We start from the raw sequence: 22,487 nt of genomic DNA, 5'->3' as shown, positions 1-22,487 counted from the left end.
CCCCGCTCGCTCCGCGCCCCCCCGCTCGCTCCGCCCCCCCCCGCTCGCTCCGCCCCCCCCCCCGCTCGCTCCGCCCCCCCCCCCCGCCGCTCGCTCCGGCCACCACCCCCCCCCCCCCCCCCCCCCCGCTCGCTCCGGCCACCACCCCCCGCTCGCTCCGGCCACCCCCCCCCGCTCGCTCCGGCCACCCCCCCCCCCCGCTCCGCCCCCCCCGCTCGCTCCGCCCCCCCCCCGCCCGCTCGCTCCGCCCCCCCGCTCGCTCCGCCCCCCCCCGCTCCGCCCCCCCGCTCGCTCCGCCCCCCCCGCTCCCCCCCGCCCGCTCGCTCCGCCCCCCCGCTCGCTCCGCCCCCCCCGCTCGCTCCGCCCCCCCGCTCCCCCCCCCCCCCCCCCCGCCCGCTCGCTCCGCCCCCCCGCCTTCTCACTCCGCCCCCCCCACCCCAGGCCGGGTCGGGCCGGTGGATCCCCCGCCCCCGAGGGCGGTCCCAGCGCGACCCAGAGCTGCAGCGCCGCGGGACATGGAAGCCGAGAACATGGAGCTGAACGGCAGCTGGTCCGGTAACGGCAACGGCAACGGCAACGGCACCGAGGTGGGAGCGGGGGGGGGGAGAGAGGGGGGGGGGAGAGAGAGGGAGGGAGACAGAGGGGGGGGGGGAGAGAGAGGGGGGCGGTGTGGAGGGCGGCGGCAGTGCGGGGATCGGCCCCGGGGTATAAGGGGAGTACTGGGGGTGGGGGTATGTTGGGGTGGGAGTGTGTTTGGGGGGGGGTGTAGGGGGGGTGGGGGTATGTTGGGGTGGGAGTGTGTTTGGGGGGGGGTGTGTTGGGGGGGGGGTGTAGGGGGGGTGGGGGTATGTTGGGGTGGGAGTGTGTTTGGGGGGGGGTGTGTTGGGGGGGGGTGTAGGGGGGGTGGGGGTATGTTGGGGTGGGAGTGTGTTTGGGGGGGGTGTGTTGGGGGGGGGGGGGTGTAGGGGGGGTGGGGGTATGTTGGGGTGGGAGTGTGTTTGGGGGGGGGTGTTGGGGGGGGGGTGTAGGGAGGGTGGGGGTATGTTGGGGTGGGAGTGTGTTTGGGGGGGGTGTGTTGGGGGGGGGGCTGTAGGGGGGGTGGGGGTATGTTGGGGTGGGAGTGTGTTTGGGGGGGTGTGTTGGGGGGGGGTGTAGGGGGGGTGGGGTATGTTGGGGTGGGAGTGTGTTTGGGGGGGGGTGTTGGGGGGGTGTGGGCAGACGCCCTCAGCTCCACTGAATGAATGCTCCAGTGCCGAGCGAGCTTCCTCAAATAAGATTCATTCAGTAGAAACAAAGTAGAAACCAGATGCTGGTTTGTGAAAAAAGACACAATGTTCTGGAGTAACTCAGCGGAGCAGATGTAGTCTGTGTAGAACAAGGACAGATGATGGTCATCCTGAAGGTTACCTGTCCATGCCGACAGATGCTGCCTGACACGCTGGGTTACTCTGACAATTTGTGTCCTGTGTAAACCAGCATCTGTAGTTCTTTGTTTCTACAAACTGACTGTCTGTTCTTTTACTGATACTGTCAGATTTCTAGGCAAATAGGTGTTCTGACAGTTTTCACCTACACCCCACTATTCTCTTTATTGATCACATTAATTCGACCCTCTCAAATTATTCACAATTAATCCCGATCTTAATTAAAGAGCAAGATTTGAATCAAGAAATATTTTACTAAAATGCTATTCTTCAATAGATTTAGACTAAATTCCTCTGGAATTTTCTCAAATATCTTGCTCAAAATGTTCGGAAAACCAGTTAGCGTAAATGGAAATGTAAAAATAAATAAATGGAAACCAAACAAAAGTCAGCATAAATAACGGTCTTCAGGAAACACAAACAAGCATCACTTTCCTGGTCCTTCAGTATCTTCTGATGTTACAAAAGCTTCATCCCTTTGAAGCATTATCTATATTAAGCATGTTTAAGAATATTTGTTATTGGAAATCTGTGGGACAAAAGCTTGTCCCCTCTGTCCCATTGGCAGGGAAGTATTGTCCGCCAATTGCAGTGACCTGTGCACCTTTGTTTCTCAGTGAAATAGAATGAGTGGCGACACAAACATCGGCTGATTCTTATACATGTTTAATGTCGCTACCTCATATAAGTTTCTCTCCCCAACTGGCTTATTAATTCTGATGCTGTTTTATAAAATAATCAGTGAAATTAAATATACTTTTGGGCTGGTAAGGAGAAGAGGGAATTAAAAAAGCAAAAATAATCCTGATGAAACAAGCAAATAGTGATGGTAGATTCTACTGCACCTAAACCTATTTGGAATGGGTAGAAATGTTGGAAACCTGCTTTCCCTGGTGCTGGCACTGTGAGGTGTGTTTTGGCAGCACACTCCCTCACTGACTCATGATACAGCTGGCTGTGCGCTAAGTTTACAAAAAGAAGTATTATTTAATAAAAGTAGGACATAGTTTTGAAGAAGGAGAGAGATGAGAAAGAGGATATCTCAACATTGTGAATGATTGCCATAGAGATCAAAATTTAATTGTCCAAGATGGCTTTTTTCAATTTAAATGTTTTTGTGAAAAATGACAGCAGCAGTCAAAATAATTTCTTGAAAGGAACAATGGTGTTCCTGAAATCATGCCTGAAAAGGGACTTTCCATAGAAGGTGTTCAGAGTGGGCGTAGGGGTGTGGTGGGAAATGTGGGGTGCAGGAAGGGAAGCCAGGGTGCATATGTGGTGCCTTTTGGCTTTCTATTAAGTACTATTGGTTAAAGGATTCACATTTATAGTAGTAATGATGTGGTGGTTTTAGAAGCAAGGGAGATTGGAAAAACTGAAACAAGAGCTGATTTTTCCCTTTTGGCAGAAAATTTCCCTTGCGTCAGAAACCAAGAGGTTCAGTTCAGTCCAACAAAGGAGACTTATCTTTACAGATTGCATTGAAATTCAGTCAATGATTCTGTATGCCAGGAATTTAATATTTCCTGGATGATGGACTGCCTTTTATTTAAACCAGACTGGAACTATATCCAATTCAAAGAGCTTAGCAGCATTTCTGTAGTAATATAATTTGTATATGTGTTGTAACTGCCTATGGTACTACAGTAACAAAAGTTAAGCTTTTTAAAGATATCAAACGGTGTTTCAGCAATATAAATGGTCTTGTGCCACTGACAGATTGGAGCATTTTGAAATGTGAATCGTTCATTTGTCTGGCTTGTATCGCAGAATCACGGCTGATATTTCACAGGGTCATGCAGCACCAACTTGCCCGTGCCAACCAAGATGCCCCATCTGATAGTTTTATCTGCCCCAGTTTAGCCCCTATCCCTCTAAACCTTTCCTATCCATGTACCTGTCCAAATGTTTTTTAAATTGTTATTATAGTACTTGCCTCAACTACCTTCACAGGCAGTACGTTCCATATACCCAACACACTTCTTCAGATTGGGTCTCGACCTGAAACATCACCCATTCCTTCTCTCCAGAATCGCTGCCTGTCCTGCTGAATGAGTCATAGCTTTTTATGCCTATCTTTGGTTTAAACCAGCGTCTGCAGTTCCTTCCGACACTCTGTGGAAAACGTTACCGCTCGAGTTCCAATTCAATCTTCCCCTCTCACCTTTGACCTCTGGTTCTTGATTCCCCTCCTCTGGGTAAAAGACTCTATGCATTCACCCTATCTATTCCCCTCATGATTTTATAGAGCTTTGTAACATCACCCATCAGTCTCCTGCACTTCAAGGAATAGTCCTAACATGCCCAACCACCTTATAGCTCAAGCCCTCAAGTAGGCAAAATCCTTCATTCTTCTCTGCACTCTTTCCTGCTTAACAACATCCTTCCGATACCAGGGTGACCAATATTGAACATAGTACGCCAAATGTGGCCAAGTTTGCAGATGATATGAAAATAAGTGAAAGGGCAGGTAGTGTAGAGAAAGCAAGGACTGCAGAAGAACTTGGACAGGTTGGGAGAGTGGGCAGAGAGGTGGCAGATGGCATATAGTGCTGCAAAGTGTGGAGTCATGCATTTTGGTTGTAGGAATAAAGGTGTAGACTACTTTCTAAATGGGGAGAGAATCCATAAATCGGTGCAAAGCAAATATAATAGAGCAGAGCAAGATAGACCACTCGACCCCAAAAACCGTAATATGTCATGGTGTCATTTTAGTAGGCAGAAACATTTAAAAATAAAAATAAAAATCTGTGAATTGATAGATGAGATATATTCTGCATTTTTATGGTATCATCGCACATACTGTTCCCCCAAAACACTGATCACACTGCGAGAGGCTTAGCAAAAGGCGGGGTTTGTTTACTAAAATGGCGGGCGTTACGCTCCTTTGCGTACTACACTTCAGTGTAGGCGATTTTGACGGAGTGGTTCATCTTGCTCCTCTAGTATCTTTGGTGCAAAGGGACTTAGAAGTACTGGTGCAAGATTCCCAAAATGTTAATCTGCAAGTCGAATCAGTAATAAAGAAAGCAAACTCAATGCTTACATTTATTTCAAGAGGGCTTATATACAAAAACAGGGATGTAATGCTGAGGCTCTAGAAGGTGCTGGTAAGGCCGGATTTGGAATATTGTGAGCAATTTTGGGCACCATATCTGAGGAAGGATGTGCTGGCTCTGGAGAGGGTGCAGAGAAGGTTTACAAGAATAATCCCAGGAATGAGTAGGTTAACCTATGATGAGCGTTTTTCGGGACTGGGCCTGTACTCGCTGGGGTTTAGAAGAATGACGGGGGACCTCATTAAATCATACAGAATAATGAAAGGCTTGGGTAGAGTGCATGTGGGAGGATATTTCCACTAGTGGGAGAGTCTAGGACTAAAGGCAATAGCCTCAGAATTAAAGGACGTTCTTTTAGGAAGGAGATGTGAAATTGTGTGATTCACCACCTTTCATCAGATGGTGGTGAATCAGTGGAATTCTTTGCCACGGAAGGCTGTGGAGGCCAAGTCAGTAGATATTTTTAAGGCAGAGATAGATTCTTGATTAGTGCGGGTGTTAGAGGTTATGGGGAGAAGGCAGGAAAATGGGGTTTGGAGGGAGAGATAGATCAGCCATGATTGAATGGTGGGAGTAGACTTGATGGGCCAAATGGCCTAATTCTACTCCTATCACTTATGACCTGCTGCCGCCTCACCAATGTCTTGTACAACTGTAACAAAACATGAGAGGAATAGATTGGGTAGATGCACAGAGTCTCTAGCCCAGAGTAGGGGAATTGAGATCCACAGAGGACACAAGTTTAAGGTGGGGGGGGGGGGGGGGGGGGGGAGATTTAAGAGGAGCCGGTGGGGTAACTTTTTCACACATAGGGTGCTGGGTGGATGGAAATAGCTGGCGGAGGAGGTAGTTAAGGCAGGTAATATCGCAGCTTTTAAGTAACATTTGGACAGGTACATGGATCAGACAAGTTTAATGGGATGTGGGCTAAATGCAGGCCGCTGGGACTAATGTAGATGGTGTAGGTAAGTTAGGCTGACGGGCCTGTTTCCACATTGTATGACTCCGACTGTATCACAACTGATGAAGGCCAATATACTGAAAGTCTTCTTGAGCACCCTATCTGCGATGCCACTTTCAGGCAACTATGTACCTTCACTCCTAGATCCCTCTGCTTGACCACACGTCCTAGAGCTCTGGCTTTCTTTGTAAAGGTCCTGGCCTAGTTTGACTTTCCAAAATGCAACACCTCACACCCATCTGCTTTACCTCCATAAACTATTCCTCAGCCCACTTGCCCAGCTGATCAAGATCCTGCATTAAGTTTTGGATAACCATATTTGCTATCTATGATACCACCCACTTCCAATTAAATTCACTGCAGATGATAATGGCTAATTCATATTTAGAGTGCAAATGGTAATTTTTAATACCTATCCCATCTCTACACATGACACATGAATGATACACTAGGACATCCAGATCTCGTTGTACGTCCCCTTTTCCTAATTTGGACAATAACCGTTCTTTAGACACTAAGCACTGGTGTCTTTTTTGTAAACCAACACCTGCAGATCCTTGTGTTAAAGTAACGGCGACATACTATTTGTCTGCAACTCAGAATCACATATCTAGATTAAGCATTTGCATTATCAGTAACATTTTGAGTTCCTTTGGGTCTGTTGCCAATGGGAACCACAAGTTTCCTGGAATGTGTTCTCAACTGATAAAAATTGAAGCTACAAAATTGGCATGGATCTTGAAATGACACGGTCATTATTTGCATTAACATAGAAGACAGGAGATGTCTGAGAATGAGAATATAACATTTTTTTCATTGACACATGAATGATCGTAATAAACTCAGCATAAAGAATTATGCTCACTCAGGGTAGAACTTATTCAAATTTATCTTAAACCTTTCTTGTAGCAAGAGAGGAGAGATATTCATCGTAGCCTGAGGAGAATTTGAACTGAAGACAAGACAGCAATTATTGGGAAACAAAAAGGGGGAGGGAAGGAAGCATGCTCCTTTGTCATCTTTAGGCAAGGGGGTATTTTCTCTAACCCTCCGCACCCCCTCTCCCAACTGCTCCAGAATGAAAAGGAAAGTCAAGGCAGGACAGCAGGGCATGTGGAATGCTCTTCTTGTACAAGGTGGGAAGCTAAGAACGCTAACCTTGTCCAGACTACAGCTCCAGGTATCAGCCTTTCAGAGCTGGAGTGTGGCAAGACTCACTAAGGAGCATTGCTGAGCTAGAGATCTATGGATTACACAAAGGGAGAGGTGCTCACATCCAAAGCTGAGGTTGCACAAAGGAAAAGCAATGGATGACTGAGTAGAAGGCTTCAGTGTCGGAGCCCAGCCCTTCACACATGGATATACGTGGGGTACTGTAGTTCCTTCACATTTAGTCTCAAACCAATGACTCCTTGGAGGGCAGGAGGATGAGGGGTGATCTTACAGAAGTGCATAAAATCATGAGAGGTACAGAGTTTCTTCCCAGAGAAGGTAAAATCGAGAACCAGAGGACATTGGGGTAATGCCAGAGATACTCTGACATTTTCACCACCTCCAATGGGATCCCACCACTCGTCACATTTTCTCATCTCAACCCCTCTCCGCCTTCCGCAGAGACCGTTTCCTCCGCAACTCCCTGGTTAACTCATCCCTTCCCATCCCCTATCCAGGTACCTTCCTCTGCAACTGCAGGAGATGCAACACTTGTTCCTATACCTCCTCCCTCGACTCTGTCCAGGGATCCCAACAGTCCTTTCAGGTTAGGCATAGGTTCACATGCACCTCATCCAACCTCATCTACTGTATCCGTTGTTCAAGATGTGGATTCTTATACATCGGCGAGACCAAATATGGATCGAACGATCGTTTCACTGAACACCTTCGTTCATTCCGCCTGGACCTACCTGATTTCTCGTTTGCCACTTTAATTCCTATTCCCACACTGACCTTTCTGCCCTAGGCCTCCTCCATTGTCAGAGTGAGGCTAAACACAAATTGGAGGAACAGCATCTCATTTCACTTGGGCAGCTTGCAATCCAGTAGCATGAATCTTGATTTCTCTAACATCAAGTAACCCCTGCATTCCCTCTCTCTCTCCATCCCTCCCCCACCCAAGTCGCACCAGCTTCTCGCTCTCACCTAACAAACAGCTGACAGTGGCCCGTTTCCTTTATCATCATTACTTTTTTGCATATCTTTCATTTATGTGTTCTACATCTCTCTACATCACCATCTATATCTCTCGTTTTCCTTTCCCCTGACTCTCAGTCTGAAGAAGGGTCTCGACCTGAAATGTCATCCGTTCCTTCTCTCCAGAGATGCTGCCTTGTCCCGCTGAGTTACTCCAGCATTTTGTGTATCACCAATTGGGAATTCCTGTTATAACTATGTTTCAGCACCAACATTGCTTAGGCGATAATGGCGAGATATTTCTGCAGAGAAACAGTCACACAGAATTGTTTGCACCTTGATTAAAATTTGGTTATATACCTACGTCACAATTATAATGTACAATGGGATGAACAATGCTATTGGTTATATTTTGTCTTTTATTCCCTTTAGTTCTTCTCTTGTGTTTTGTTTGCCACATTTAGGGAAGTAGCTCTGGCTGTCTCCAGATAATTGATATGCCTGGGTACTCATTTTTTTCAGTGAAACGTAGCTTTTCAATAAAATGTCAAGCCAAGTCAAGTTTATTTGTCACATACACGATGTGCAGTGAAATGAAAGTGGCAATGCCTGCGGATTGTGCAAAAAAAAGAATTACAGTTACAGCATATAAATAAAAGTTAATACAGAGAAGACAAAATTTAGTCCCTGGAGTTATAAAAGTTAACAGCCCTGATGGCCTGTGGGAAGAAACTCCGTCTCATCCTCTCCGTTTTCACAGCGTGACAGCGGAGGCGTTTGCCTGACCGTAGCATCTGGAACAGTCCCTTATTGGGGTGGCAGGGGTCCCTCATAATCTTGCTTGCTCTCGATCTACACCTCCTGATGTATAGGTCCTGCAAGGGGGCGAGTGTAGTTCCCATGGTGCGTTCTGCCAAACGCACTACTCTCTGCAGGGCCATCCTGTCCTGGGCAGAGCTGTTCCCAAACCAGACTGTAATGTTGCCGAACAGGATGCTCTCTACAGCCCCAGAATAGAAGCAATGAAGGAACCTCAGAGACACTCTGAATTTCCTCAGCTGTCTAAGGTGGTAAAGGCACTGCTTTGCCTTACCCACCAGTGCGGCAATGTGCGTTTCCCCGTCAGATCCTCTGTGATGCGGACACCCAAGTATTTAAAACTGCTCACCCTATCCACAGTAGACCCATTTATCTCCAGTGGCGTGTACGTCCTTGGATGTTGAGCCCTTCTAAAGTCCACAATCAGCTCCTTAGTTTTTTTGACATTCAAGAGGAGGCTATTGTCCTGACACCAGAGTGCCAGACCAGCCACCTCCTCCCGGTAGGCCTTCTCATCGTTGTCGGAGATCCGGCCCACCACCACAGTATCATCAGCAAACGTGATGATGGAGTTTAAGCTGAACCTGGCCACAGTCATGTGTGTACAGGGAGTACAGTAGGGGGCTAAGGACGCAACCCTGGGGGGATCCTATGTTCAGGGTGAGGGGGCTAGATGTGTGTTCTCCCATCCTGACCACTTGGGGCCTGGCGGTGAGAAAGTCCAGGACCCAGGCACACAGAGGGGTGCTAAGCCCCAGTTCCAGCAGCTTCTCAGCCAGTCTGCTGGGGACTATTGTGTTGAAAGCTGAACTAAAGTCAATGAACAGCATCCTCATATAGCCCCCCTTTTGGCTGTCCAGATGAGAGAGAGCGGTGTGCAGAACCTGGGAGACCGCATCATCTGTGGACCTGTTCGGACGGTATGCGAACTGTAGTGGGTCCATGTTGCGAGGAAGGAGGGCACAGATGTGCTTCTTGATTAGTCTCTCGAAGCACTTCATGACAACCAAGGTGAGGGCCACCGGTCGGTAGTCATTTAAACAAGCTGGAGATGCATTCTTTGGCACCGGTACAATAATGGATCTTTTGAAGCATGCAGGGACCACGGACTTGGTCAAGGAGGTTAAATATTGTGGCGAGCACTGGAGCAAGCTGAGTGGCACAAGACTTTAGTACTCGCCCAGATATACCATCTGGGCCTCCAGCTTTCCTCGTGTTCTCACGCGTCAGAACCCTCCTCACGTCATGCTCGGACAGCGAGAATGTGTGCACATCCCCGGCGGTGGATCCCCCTCCAGCCTCGCTAGCCAGCGCCCTGTCGGTGTTGTGTTTAGATGGCGAGCTCGGGGTGTTACCTGTCTCGAACCGTGCGTAGAAGGAGTTCAGGTCATCAGCTAAGGAGGTGCCGGCACTTCCGGTTGAGGGGGTGCTGCACCAGTAGTTAGTTATAGTCCGTAGCCCCTGCCAAAGGCACCTGGTGTCCTGCTGCTCCATCTGTGACTCCATCCTGTCCCTGTACCTCCTTTTTGCGTCCTTCACCGCCCTTCGCAGTCGGTAGGACTCTACCTTGTAGTCGTCCATATTGCCGGATGCCAGGCCAGAGTTGTAAGCAGCGGTGCGAGCATTCAAGGCAACGCGAATAGACCTGTCCACCCAGGGTTTTTGATTAGGAAAGATACTAACCCTTACCGTGGGGACGATGTTATCGGCTATTGTTGCAATGAAGTCCGTAACTGCTTCCGCAAACTCACTGACGTCTCTGGAACTTGCTTTGAACATGTTCCAGTCGACTTCGATCAGTGCATCTTGCAGCATGGCCTCTGAATGGTCAGCCCACCACTTTACGTCCCTCGTCACTGTCGTTTCCCGTACTATCCGTTGTTTATACTCAGGCAGCAGGAAAATGGCAGCGTGGTCAGATTTTCCAAAAGGAGGGAGAAACGGCCTTGTAGCCTTTCCTGAACGGTGTGTAGCAGTGGTCCAAAGTTCTATCCCCCGTCAGGACTTTGTAAGGAAACACAGTGAAAAAAGTAAGATAATTGATGAGAGAAATCCATCGACTCGGAGTTGGGTTTCCAACCATAATTCTGGCATTTTATTGTAAACCCAATATTTTCTCTGGAATCTATTTGTATACTTAATGGCATGGACCTGGAAGGATCGTGCTAGAGTCTAGTGGTCTGGACTCTTGGCAGGTCCAACAGTACATTTGTTTGTAAGATATGTCCCTTTTGGCATACAAATGAGATATGGGCAGGGCTTGCACAGGAACTTTGAAGAGCCTCAAGTATTGGGGAGGAATTTCTGTTCAGATTCTTGGGATTCCTTCATTCAGGGTTGAGTAGAATGTATTAATGGATTTCACCGACAGAACTAAAAGTGCAGTAAAGTAAAATAATAGTGTACACATTCACTTCAGGTGAGTGTATCCAAGCTAGAATGAGGTTCCCTTTTTATCCACATGTTTTAAAACAAGGAACTGCTGTGTAAATACATTTTCAATTCCAGGTTTGACATTGCACACATATATAACATATAACAACTACAGCATGGAAACAGGCCTGTCCGGCCCTACCAGCCCACGCCGACCATTCTCCCTGACCTAGTCTCATCTACCTGCACTCAGACCATAACCCTCCAATCCCCTCCTATCCATATACCTATCCAATTTACTCTTAAATAATAAAATCGAGCCAGCCTCCACCACTTCCACCGGAAGCCCATTCCATACAGCCACAACCCTCTGAGTAAAGAAGTTCCCCCTCATGTTACCCCTAAACCTTTGTCCCTCAATTCTGAAGCTATGTCCCCTTGTTGGAATCTTCCCCACTCTCAAAGGGAAAAGCCTACCCACGTCAACTCTGTCCGTCCCTCTCAAAATTTTTAAAACCTCTATCAAGTCCCCCCTCAACCTTCTACGCTCCAAAGAATAAAGACCCAACCTGTTCAACCTCTCTCTGTAGCCTAAGTGCTGAAACCCAGGCAACCTTCTAGTAAATCTCCTCTGTACCCTCTCCATTTTGTCGACATCCTTCCTATAATTTGGCGACCAGAACTGCACACCATACTCCAGATTCGGCCTCACCAATGCCCTGTACAATTTCAACATTACATCCCAACTTCTATACTCGATGCTCTGATTTATAAAGGCAAGCATACCAAACGCCTTCTTCACCACCCTATCCACATGAGATTCCACCTTCAGGGAACAATGCAGTTATTCCCAGATCCCTCTGTTCCACTGCATTCCTCAATTCCCTACCATTTACCCTGTACGTCCTATTTTGATTTGTCCTACCAAAATGCAGCACCTCACACTTATCAGCATTAAACTCCATCTGCCATCTTTCAGCCCACCCTTCCAAAAGGCCCAAGTCTCTCTGTAGCTAAAAGAAAATTCAGAGAAGTGAATTTATATACATGTATTTCAAATTTGTAGATTAAAACATCGAAGCCTAGGGAAGGTAAAGTGGCAAAACATTTTAGTTTAGTGTTACGTGTACCGAGTTACAGTGAAAAGCTTTTGTTGCATGCTAACCAGTCAGCGGAAAGACAATACATGATTACAATCTAGCTATCCACATTGTGAAGATACACGATAAAGGGAATAATATGAGTAATGTTTAGTTCAAGATAAAACCAGTAAAGTCCAATCAAAGATAATTCGAGGATCTCCGATTAGGTAGATAGTAGTTCAGGACTGCTCTCTCGTTGTTGGTTGAGTTGCCTGATAACAGCTGGAAAAAAACTCCTTGAATCTAGAGGTGCATGTTTTCATACTGCTGTACCTCTTGCCTGATAGAAGAGGGAGTGGGCAGGGTGTGAATCTCCGTTAATTATGCTGCTGGCCTTGCCGAGGCAGCACAAGGTATAAATGGAGTCAATGAAAGGGGGCTTGGTTTATGTGATGATCTGGGTTGTGTCCACAATTTGAGACAATTCCCAGGACAAAAGCAGGGATATTCCTGCTTTTATTTAATAGATTTTTCTATATTGATTGGTGTTCTACATAATACTTCTATATTGGTTGGTGTTCTAGATAATGCTTCTATGCTTTCTATATTGATGTTCTTGGTAACGCTTCTTTCCCAATATTATACTGGAGGCCAGAACAAATAGCGAACAAGGAATCTTCATAACTGATTGATTTGGAAATCTGGGAGCTTGCTTTGGGTGTCCTTTTAGTACGAGTACAAGAAATGTTGGCTGGAGCCTTGAATCGTAGATGTGGTGCAACATTGGCACCGTCAATAAAATAATGAGCTGTGCGTATAGGTCAATGTATGAACATTTCACGCTGTTTTGACACAAACAAAGCAGACCATCCAATGACTCCGTTTACTAATATGGACTACAGTTGTATCTAGCACAACTATTTCTCCAATTTTCAGCATAAGGTCAATCACCACTGGTAAATGCAATGGGGGAAAAAACACAGCCTGGGATGACATTTGTTCAGAGAATTCACAGCATGGAAAGTGGCACCAGACCATGCCAGTATCATTTAATAAAGTATTATCTCAAGGCTTGGAAGTGTACCTGGAGGTCTGCAAATCTCTTGTTGAAAATCCAGGCGCCATCTCTAACCCCTGCTGTATCATATCGAAGGTATCACAAAATGCTGGAGTAACTCAGCAGGTCAGGCAGCATCTAGGAGAGAGGGAATGGGTGACTTTTGGATCGAGACCCTGCTTCAGACTGATCAGCTGTATCAGAGCTTGTTTCAACTTTTGAAAATTTACAGAACAATTTCCATCAGTATTTGCAAAGAATAAGCGATGATGGCATGGGTTCAATTAGTTAATTCAGGTCACAGGCTTCAACTGGTCCTTGGACCTGGTGCAACAGCAACTGTGTGTATTGAACACGTATCACCCTTATAAGCAGGAGCAGAAATATGGAGATACAAGGAACTGCAGATGCTGGTTTACAAAAAAGGACAGTGTTGGAGTAACTCAGCGGGTCAGGCAGCATCTGTGGAGAACATGGATAGGTGACGTTTCACAGAGTGCTGGAGTAACTCAGCGGGTCAGGCAGCATCTCTGGAGAACATGGATAGGTGACGTTTCACAGAGTGCTGGAGTAACTCAGCGGGTCAGGCAGCATCTGTGGAGAACATGGATAGGTGATGTTTCACAGAGTGCTGGAGTAACTCAGTGGGTCAGGCAGCATCTGTGGAGAACATGGATAGGTGATGTTTCACAGAGTGCTGGAGTAACTCAGTGGGTCAGGCAGCATCTGTAGGGGACATGGTATTGAGAAATATTATGTCATCCTGCAGCATGTTACATGGATGATGTGTCACAATCCCATTGCCAGTTCCCCAATGCTGTCCCCAGTGTTCACAATGTCCCCCAGCTGGGGTGGTAACACGATTAGCAATAACCCAGTCCCACTTCTATGCCAGCTCCAGCTATCTGCCTTAGGTGAGCTTTGGCAATCTACATTTATGATACGCTTAAAAATCTTTTTTTCCTTTTAATTAATTTTGTTCAATGAGAAAGTTCATGTATAGCTCTTTTGAAGGACCTCGGCAATTTTCTACAATAAAAATGCCATATAAATTTAAAATATTTTTATTATTGTTACCTTATTAGTAAATATGGGTTGTAAATTCAGATTTAAAAGAACTGTGAGAATACTTCAGTTTTAATCCATTAACATCCATCTCAGCCTGGTGTGGCAACTGCTCTGTTGTTGACCGCCTGAACCTGCAGAGATGGGTGAACACAGCCCAGTCCATCACAGGCAGCACTTCCTTTCATCCAGTCCATCTTTATGATATGTTGCATGAACAAAGCTGGAACCATCATCGAGGATGCCTACCACCCTGGCCATTTCCTTTTCTCTCTTCTGGGTGAGGATACAGGAAAGCCCTGCTGCTTCCCCACAGCTCTCATACTCTTGAACCAATCACCTCTTTCACACAGTTGGGAGGTCATGTTGCAGTTGTATAAAACGTTGGTGAGGCCGCATTTAGAATATTGTGTTCAGTTCTGGGCAGTGTTATGGGAAAGATGTTGTCAAGCTGGAAAGGGTACAGGGACGATTTACAAGGATTTTGCAAGGACTGGAGGGTCTGAGCTTTAGGCAGAGGTTGAGTAGGCTGGGTCTCTATTCCTTGGAGCGCAGTAGGTTAAGGGGTGGTCTTATAGAGGTGTATACAGTAAGATCATGAGAGGAATAGATTGGGCAGATGCAGAGTCTCTTGCCCAGAGTAGGGGAATCGAGGACCAGAGGACAGGTTTAAGGTGAAGGAGAAAAGATTTAATAGGAATCCGAGGGGTAACTTTTTCACACAAAGGGTGGTGGATGTATGGAACAAGCTGCCAGAGGACGTAGTTGAGGCTGGGACTATCCCAACATATAAGAAACAGTTAAGCAGGTACATGGTTATGCGTTGAGAGAGATATGGACCAAACGTGGGCAGGTGGAACTAGTGTAGCTGGGCGGTGTGGACGTTGGGCCGAAGGGCCTGTTTCCACACTTTATCACTCTAGGACCCCTTCCCAGAGATGCTTTAAAGGAGTCCACGTCTTCTAATCTTAGTCTCAGTATAACTGACAACATTGTTTATCTCCCATGTGAAAATGTGGTATTTTCCAAATGCATTTTTCTCCAAAAGAAAAACTTTTATCTTTGCTGATTCTTTGTATAGAAAGAGAGGTCACAGCACTCTGAATTAATGCGTGTTATGCAGCATCTATGACAATCTACTGATTTTCGACTTGATTTGAGATTATTAATTCCACATTGGGGAAACAAATGATGCATGTACTTGCTTTTATATTTGGTAATGTATTACCAACGCATAATGCGAATTTCTGTTGAAAATGTGACTAGAGAAGGGATTGTGAAATAGTTAACCAGGTAACAACTTACTGGTTGTTAATAAGGAGATATTGAAGTTTGTGTTGTAGACCATTGAAAATCCAAGGCCTGGTTTAAAACACTTTAGGTTCATTTTAAAAGACAGTGAACTCCCTTGTGTGTTCCTCTTGGCATGATGATCAGAAGCAGAAAGTCCGAGTCCATTTTTTCCAATCTTTAACTCGGGTTTTTTGCCAGTTACGGTACCCCTCCCACCCCCCAGAAAAACCTCATCTTGGGCCAGACATCAGAGCTCTATCACCCAAGACATTTACTCTGCAAATTACTACACTCTGAGCGCTGACATTGGTCGAGGTATTTTTAAAATCTCGCACACTAGCTTAGCCTGTGTAAATGTCACATGACAATTTTTTCCAGACTTTCCAATCCATGTCTCCCGTTACTGGAAATGAAAAAGGGTGGTCATTATCACAAGAGACTGGGAAAGCCATGGAATGCCCTGAGTCATCTGGTTTTCCAGTTCCCCTCTGGAGTCTGCAGTAGCTAAACCTTTTGGAACTCAGTCTAAAAGCACTTGGAGTGTTTTCTTTTCTGTCTTTTGCCAAAAGTACACAGTAATAATTGCAATAATAACTGCATTATTGGTTTCTGAAGATGAAATCAGACAGGGCCTTTGAGAAATTTAAAGAATGCGAGAAACACAAGCAGGGAATTAGCCAAAAAGGGCCATGGTAAATAAGATTAAAGTGAATCCCAAGGCATTTTATACTTACAGTAAAATTAAAAGGGTAACTAGGGCTTAAGGTAAAATCACTCAAGGACAAAGGAGGGAATTTATTCATGGAGTTAGAGAATGTAGTTGAAGTACAAAATTAGTACTTTGCATTGGTATTAACCACGGAGAAGGATATGGGGGAGTGTGAAATTAGTGTGGGGAATACTAATATCCTGGGGCATTTAGTGTGGGGAATACTAACATTCTGGGGCATCTAATGTGGGGAATACTAACATCCTGGGGCATCTAATGTGGGGAATACTAACATCCTGGGGCATCTAGTGTGGGGAATACTAACATCCTGGGGGATTTTGAGATCAAGAGGTGGTGGTGTTGGGTCTTTTGAAGCACATTATAATTTATAAATTGTACAGCCCAAGGTCGTATGGGGTCTATCTATCAGGTTATTGAGAAAGACAAGACAGAGGATTGCGGGAGCCTTGACAAGATCTGTGCATCTTCTCTAGCCACTGGTGAGGTCGTGGAGAATAACTAGTGTTGTATCTTTAAGAAGAGAATTGTGGATAATCTAGAAAATTATTGGCCGGTGAGCCTCAAGCCAGTGGTAGGGAAGCTATTGAAGGGGAGTTTTAGGGATCGGATTTATTTCTATTTGGAAGAGAATCGGCTAATTACAAGTTCACAAGTTGTAGGAGTAGAATTAGGCTATTCGGCCCATCGAGTCTACTCCGCCATTCAATCATGGCTGATCTCTGCCTCCTAATCCCATTTTCCTGCCTTCTCCCCATAACCTTTGATACCTGTTCTAATCAAATGTCACAATTAGCGACAGTTAGCATTGGCTTTGAGTAGGACTAGTCATGTCCTACAAAATTGGTCAAATTATTTGAGGAGGTGACAAAAGTGATTGATGGGGAGGGGGCAATGGATGCTGTCCACATGGAGTTTATGTAGACATTTGACAAGGCTGATCCAGAAGATTAAGATGCATGTGATCCATGGTGACATGGTGAACTGGCTTATCCATAAAAGACACAGGGTTGTGATGGAAGATCCGTCATTTTGGCTGAACATATGTGATCAGTGATGTTCTGCATTATATATAAACAAGGTGAATTTTCAGCTCTTCAGTATCATTATACTGATTTTATTCTCAACATATTTACCCCCCAAAGCATCATCGAAGCAGAAGAGGAACCCAATCCATCGACTTCAATCACTATGCCAACAAGAAGAGTGCAGCAGAAAGCATGCTGGATGTTGCTTTACTCATGGCAAATGCATCTCAGCTCAAAGCCGTGATTGATCAAGGATCCAGCTTCAATTACTACATAGCACTCATCATCCTCATCAGCATATCGCTCATATTTCAAGTCATCGTGGGCATTTTATTAATATTCATTGGTGAGATAAATTCTGAGTTACATAATTATTAGGATAATTACATTTTGAATATGTTTGTTTAGCACACAAGTTTCTGACATGAAGTTAACTATGTAATGGGATAATTGTGAATTAGTTAAAAATGTATTTTAACTTTTTATGAATTAATGAGCAGCACCTTATTGCCAAATGCTTAGTCAATTATTGAGTGAAGTGTTGAACATTTGCTCACATTTTTTATGAATTAGATTGCTTGTGTGGAGAACTTACTGTCTCCTAATAAGTCCTCCTCCTTCCTGATGGCACCCAATCTTCAGCACTGAATGGGGGCTTCAGTGCAAGTCTATTACCCAAGACTATTGTAGTCTGCAGTCTACTGGGCATCCCTCAGTCTGGAAAGTAAGTTCAGGTTTCAAACAACCCTAGATTGTTCATCTCCGGAACCCAAAGGTCCAGCTCTGAATTGTGCTCTGATGTGCAGAAAGTTAGTAGCGCCCAGTGGTGGCATCTCATTGCATGAATGCATGCTTCTAAGCTGTAGTAGATGAATCACCTGGTCACTCTGAAACTGCCAGCCTTTTTATACCACTCAAGGCATAAAGGTATGACATTAACACCAATGTCCATTATTTGTACACAAACAATTAACAAGTCAGGGGTTATGCGGAGAAGGCAGGAACATGAGGTCAAGAGGGAGGGAAAGATCAGCCATGATTGAATGGCAGAGTAGACTTGATGGGCCAAATGGCCTAATTCTGCTCCTATCACATATGAACAGCTATCCAAACATTTAGGCTTATTGAGATCAGTGCAATAATTAAACTGTTGTATTCTGCTCCTTTCTAAATCCATGGAAGCCGAACTAAGTACTACATCCAGGTTAATAGCAGCTCATGCGTGCAATTAAGACCAGTATCTGCAATAAAATTGGTAATTCCCAACAGGTCAGGTGGCATCAGATGAAGGGTCATTGACTTGAAACATTAACTGCTTCACTCACAGATGCTGCCTGACCTGCTATTTACACAATTTCTGTCATCTGAAGTTTCTTGCTTTTCAATATTAAAGGCTGGTGTTTTGGTCTGTACAGCTGATCACCATTATTCACTTCCCCTCAAGGGGAAGCCCTTTCATTCCATCAGAGTGGGAACTGAATAAGAGCTGATGACAGTGAGTGGTTGTAGGTTAAAGTTAAAGTGCAAAATGTAATTTGGTTTCTGCTTAAAACTGTTAAGTCCAGAGAATTTGGTCAAAAAAGGCCATTTTACATTATTTCAAATAATATGAATGCAGAATTTTGCCAAAATTGATACATTCAGTTGTAAAAACATGAATATCACAGCCTGTTATACACCCAAAAGCAGCTGTACAATGAGATAAGTATAACATGCATGGCCCGGCATGGATTACTTTATCATAAAGTTTACATTATTTTTAACTGGATGGGGAAGTGTTCTGGCTGACTGCTGTATAAACAAGGTCCCAGTGAAGGATCGAATGGCCTCCTCCTGCACCTATTGTCTATTGGGAAGTGTTCTGGCTGACTGCTGTATAAACAAGGTCCCAGTGTTGTGCCACAGCAGCTTCTTGCTAGCAAAGTAAACAACAATGTCACAGATTTGGACTAGGAATCCAATAACGCATTGCTGTATACTGGACAGGGACTATGGTGCAGCAGGCACTGTGGAGTTAGCACAAGGGTAGCTTGCAGTGGGAGAGGAAAATGTGTTAAAAATACATAGTTTGACCAAACCAGCAGCAGGGGCAGCAAGGCAAGTGGTCTACGGGTGCGTGCAGCCTGAATGACTCTTCGGGAAGAACCTCCACTTAGCCCAAGGAAATTGATCCAACTGCTATTTTGAACCAAAAGTAAAATTGTCCAAACTTGCAGCTAACAAGAAACAGCAGTGCTAACAGTTTGCATCGAGCACTCTCTCCGGCTAGGGCTTCCCCTTTCATGACACCAGCAGTTGTTTGGCATTCAGCAGCTTTCATGCCGATTTGTGGCTCCAGTCACGGAGAGATTGGTCACGGCGTACCAGGGATTCAAACTAACTATAAAATATTACAGAGTAAATTGTGAATCCTAAAATATCATAAGCCTTAGTAAAAGTGATGTAGGAACATAACTGCAGATGCTGGTACAAATCGAAGGTATCACAAAATGCTGGAGTATCTCAGCAGGTCAGGCAGCATCTAGGAGAGGGAGTTTCGTCTCGACCCGAAACTCATCAGTCTGAAGAAGGGTCTCGACCCGGAACGTCACCCATTATCATATCATATATCATATCATATATCTACAGCCGGAAACAGGCCTTTTCGGCCCTCCAAGTCCGTGCCGCCCAGTGATCCCCGCCCAGTGATTCCCTCTCTCCTAGATGCTGCCTGACCTGCTGAGTTACTCCAGCATTTTGTGATACCTTAGTAAAAGTGATGATTTCCTATGTTTTGAAATAGTTAAGAGGGAATTGGAAGAAACCTACATTGGTCCCAGAGTTTGTTAATTATAATCTGATACATCTCTGAAAATCCATGTAGCTCACGTACCAAAGTGTGAGATATTCCAAGTGCATTACAATGAGATGGGTTCATAAGGTCATAATACGAGCAGAATTAGGCCATTTGACTCATCAAGTCTACTCTGCCATTTAATCATGGTTGATTTATGTCTCCCTCCTAACCCTATTTTCCTGCCTTCTCCCCATAACCTCTGACACCCGTATAAATCAAGAAATTATCTGTCTCCACCTTAAAAAATCTGTTGATGGCCTCCACAGTCTTCTGTGGCAAAGAATTCCACAGATTCCAAAGAATTCACACATTGAGTGAGTGGGCAGATGCATGGCAGATGCAGTATAATGTAGATAAATGTGAGGTTATCCACTTTGGCGGCAAAAATAAGGATGCAGATTATTATCTCAATGGTGTCAGATTGGGTAAAGGGGAAGTGCAACGAGACCTTGGTGTCCTTGTATAACAGTCACTGAAAGTAAGCATGCAGGTACAGCAGGCAGTGAAGAAAGCAAATGGCATGTTGGCCTTCATAACGAGAGGATTTGAGTACAGGAGCAAATAAGTCTTTCTGCAGTTGTACAGGGCCCTGGTGAGACCACATCTGGAGTATTGTGTGCAGTTTTGGTTTCCTAATTTGAGGAAGGACATCCTTGCTATTGAGGCAGTGCAGCGTAGGTTCACGAGGTTAATCCCTGGGATGGAGGGACTGTGATACGAGGAAAGATTGGAAAGACTAGGCTTGTATTCACTGGAGTTTAGAAGGATGAGAGGGAATCTTATAGAGACGTATACAATTATAAAAGGACTAGACAAGCTAGATGCAGGAAAAATGTTCCCAGTGTTGGTGGTGTCCAGAACCAGGGTACACAGTCTAAGAATAATGGGGCGGCCATTTAAAACTGAGGTGAGAAGAAACTTTTTCACCCAGAGAATTATGAATTTGTGGAATTCTCTGTCACAGAAGGCAGTGGGTGCCTATTCACTGGATGAATTTAAAAGAGAGTTAGATAGAGCTCTAGAGGTTTCAAGGGATATGGGGAGAAGGCAGGCTGATTGTGGATGATCAGCCATGATCACAATGAAGGGCAGTGCTCGCTCGAAGGGCCAAATGGCTTCTCCTGCACCTATTTTCTGTTTCTATCCTCTAAAGAATTTCATAGAAACTGAGAAATAGGTGCAGGAGTAGGCCATTCGGCCCTTCGAGCCAGCATCACCATTCAATATGATCATGGCTGATCATCTAAAATCAGTACCTCGTTCCTGCTTTTTCCCCATATCCCTCGATTCCTTTAGCCCCAAGATCTAAATCTAACTCTCTCTTGAAAACATCCAGAGAATTGCCCCGCACTGCCTTCTGTGGCAGAGAGTTCCACAGATTCACATTTAAATGGGGACATCCATTTCCTCCTCATCTCCTTCCTGCAGAAATGTCCTTTAATTCTGAGGATATGACCTCTGGTCCTAGACTCTCCTACTAATGGAAACATCCTCTCCACATCCACTCTATCCAAACCTTTCACTATTTGAGAAGTTTCAATGAGGTCCCCCCCCCTCATCCTTCTAAACTCCAGCAAGTACAGGCCCAGTGCCATCAAAGGCTCATCGAGAAGTGAGAGAGTTCAAGTCCTTAGGCAAGTCTCTTAACTCATCATTGATGCAAACCAAAAGCCTACATCAGAAAGTGAAGAATAACACTTCAACCTTCTCTCAGTAGCAAGCATGAGAAATTCAATGGAATAATCCACACGGGAATCCAGGCAGAGTTGACGCAATCTCAAACACTGACCGGGTGGCAACACACATTTCATCGGTGAGCTGTAGAATGTTTGAATAGGGACAACAAACAGTTGTCCAGCCAAGTGCTTCTCCAGTGAACAGCGACACAAGAGGTGACCTTGGAACAATTGGTATGGAACAGGGACGGCTGAATCTCAAGCCCAAGGGGTGAGGCAGCTTCGGCACTTACCTAGGTGACCATCATTACACTCCGGTGAACGTTGCTGGGCCTTTCTGCTGGGATGCAGAACAGGAAAATCACATGTTGGCGTGGAAGCGGCAGCCAGTGTTGAACTCGTCTGTTACCGTGTCTGGTGGAAAGCCTTGGTCAAAGATCACAGGTTGTGGAAAACGTGGTGAAGAGCTGTCCATGTCTCCTGATTCGGGTGGTCAGAGCAGAACAGAGGTGGTTAATCTCTGTGGGCCCATGTTTTGGCTTGGTCTTGCTGTAACAAAGTCATGAGTAGAATAGACCCAAGCACAAAGAGTCAGGAGCAAGTTCCAACTCAAAAGGTCTTTACTAGACTCATGGTCAGGTTAACAGGACACACGGGCAAACTCCAAAAAATACACAGACAGAGGAGTCACGCTGAAACCGTCGACACCACACAAGGCTGTAACCAGGGCACAAGACACTCCATGAACAAAGACAAGGATAAACATCAGAACTTAAATAGGGAACTCAATAGGTAACCCAAACGATAATGGCACACAGGTGAAAATACTTAAACATAATTGAACACAAAAATAAACACAATCTTTGCCACCCTCAGGGATCAGCAGGCACCTTGACACAACTGGACATTATAAACACTTTACATTTTTATTACGACCAGTCAACTGCACAATATAAT

The 22,487-nt window shown here is 45.3% G+C and overlaps 1 protein-coding gene across 2 annotated transcripts in view; it reads left to right on the top strand.

Moving 5' to 3' along the window:
* The first annotated feature begins 441 nt into the window (after window positions 1-441).
* Window positions 442-22,487, top strand: part of LOC144601981 (ninjurin-1-like) — a 32,970-nt gene continuing 10,924 nt past the window's right edge. For both annotated transcript variants that reach the window (XM_078414661.1, XM_078414659.1), the window contains exons 1-2: window positions 442-587; window positions 17,136-17,364. In XM_078414661.1, coding sequence (XP_078270787.1) covers window positions 516-587; window positions 17,136-17,364 — 301 coding nt within the window. In that variant the 5' untranslated portion in view covers window positions 442-515. The remainder of the gene's footprint in view (window positions 588-17,135; window positions 17,365-22,487) is intronic.

This window comes from Rhinoraja longicauda, chromosome 17 (assembly GCF_053455715.1).
Source record: "Rhinoraja longicauda isolate Sanriku21f chromosome 17, sRhiLon1.1, whole genome shotgun sequence".
In the NCBI taxonomy this organism is placed as follows: Eukaryota; Metazoa; Chordata; class Chondrichthyes; order Rajiformes; family Arhynchobatidae; genus Rhinoraja; species Rhinoraja longicauda.
The sequence above is the reverse complement of the archived record's forward strand: the minus strand, read 5'-3'. Positions and strand labels throughout refer to the sequence as shown.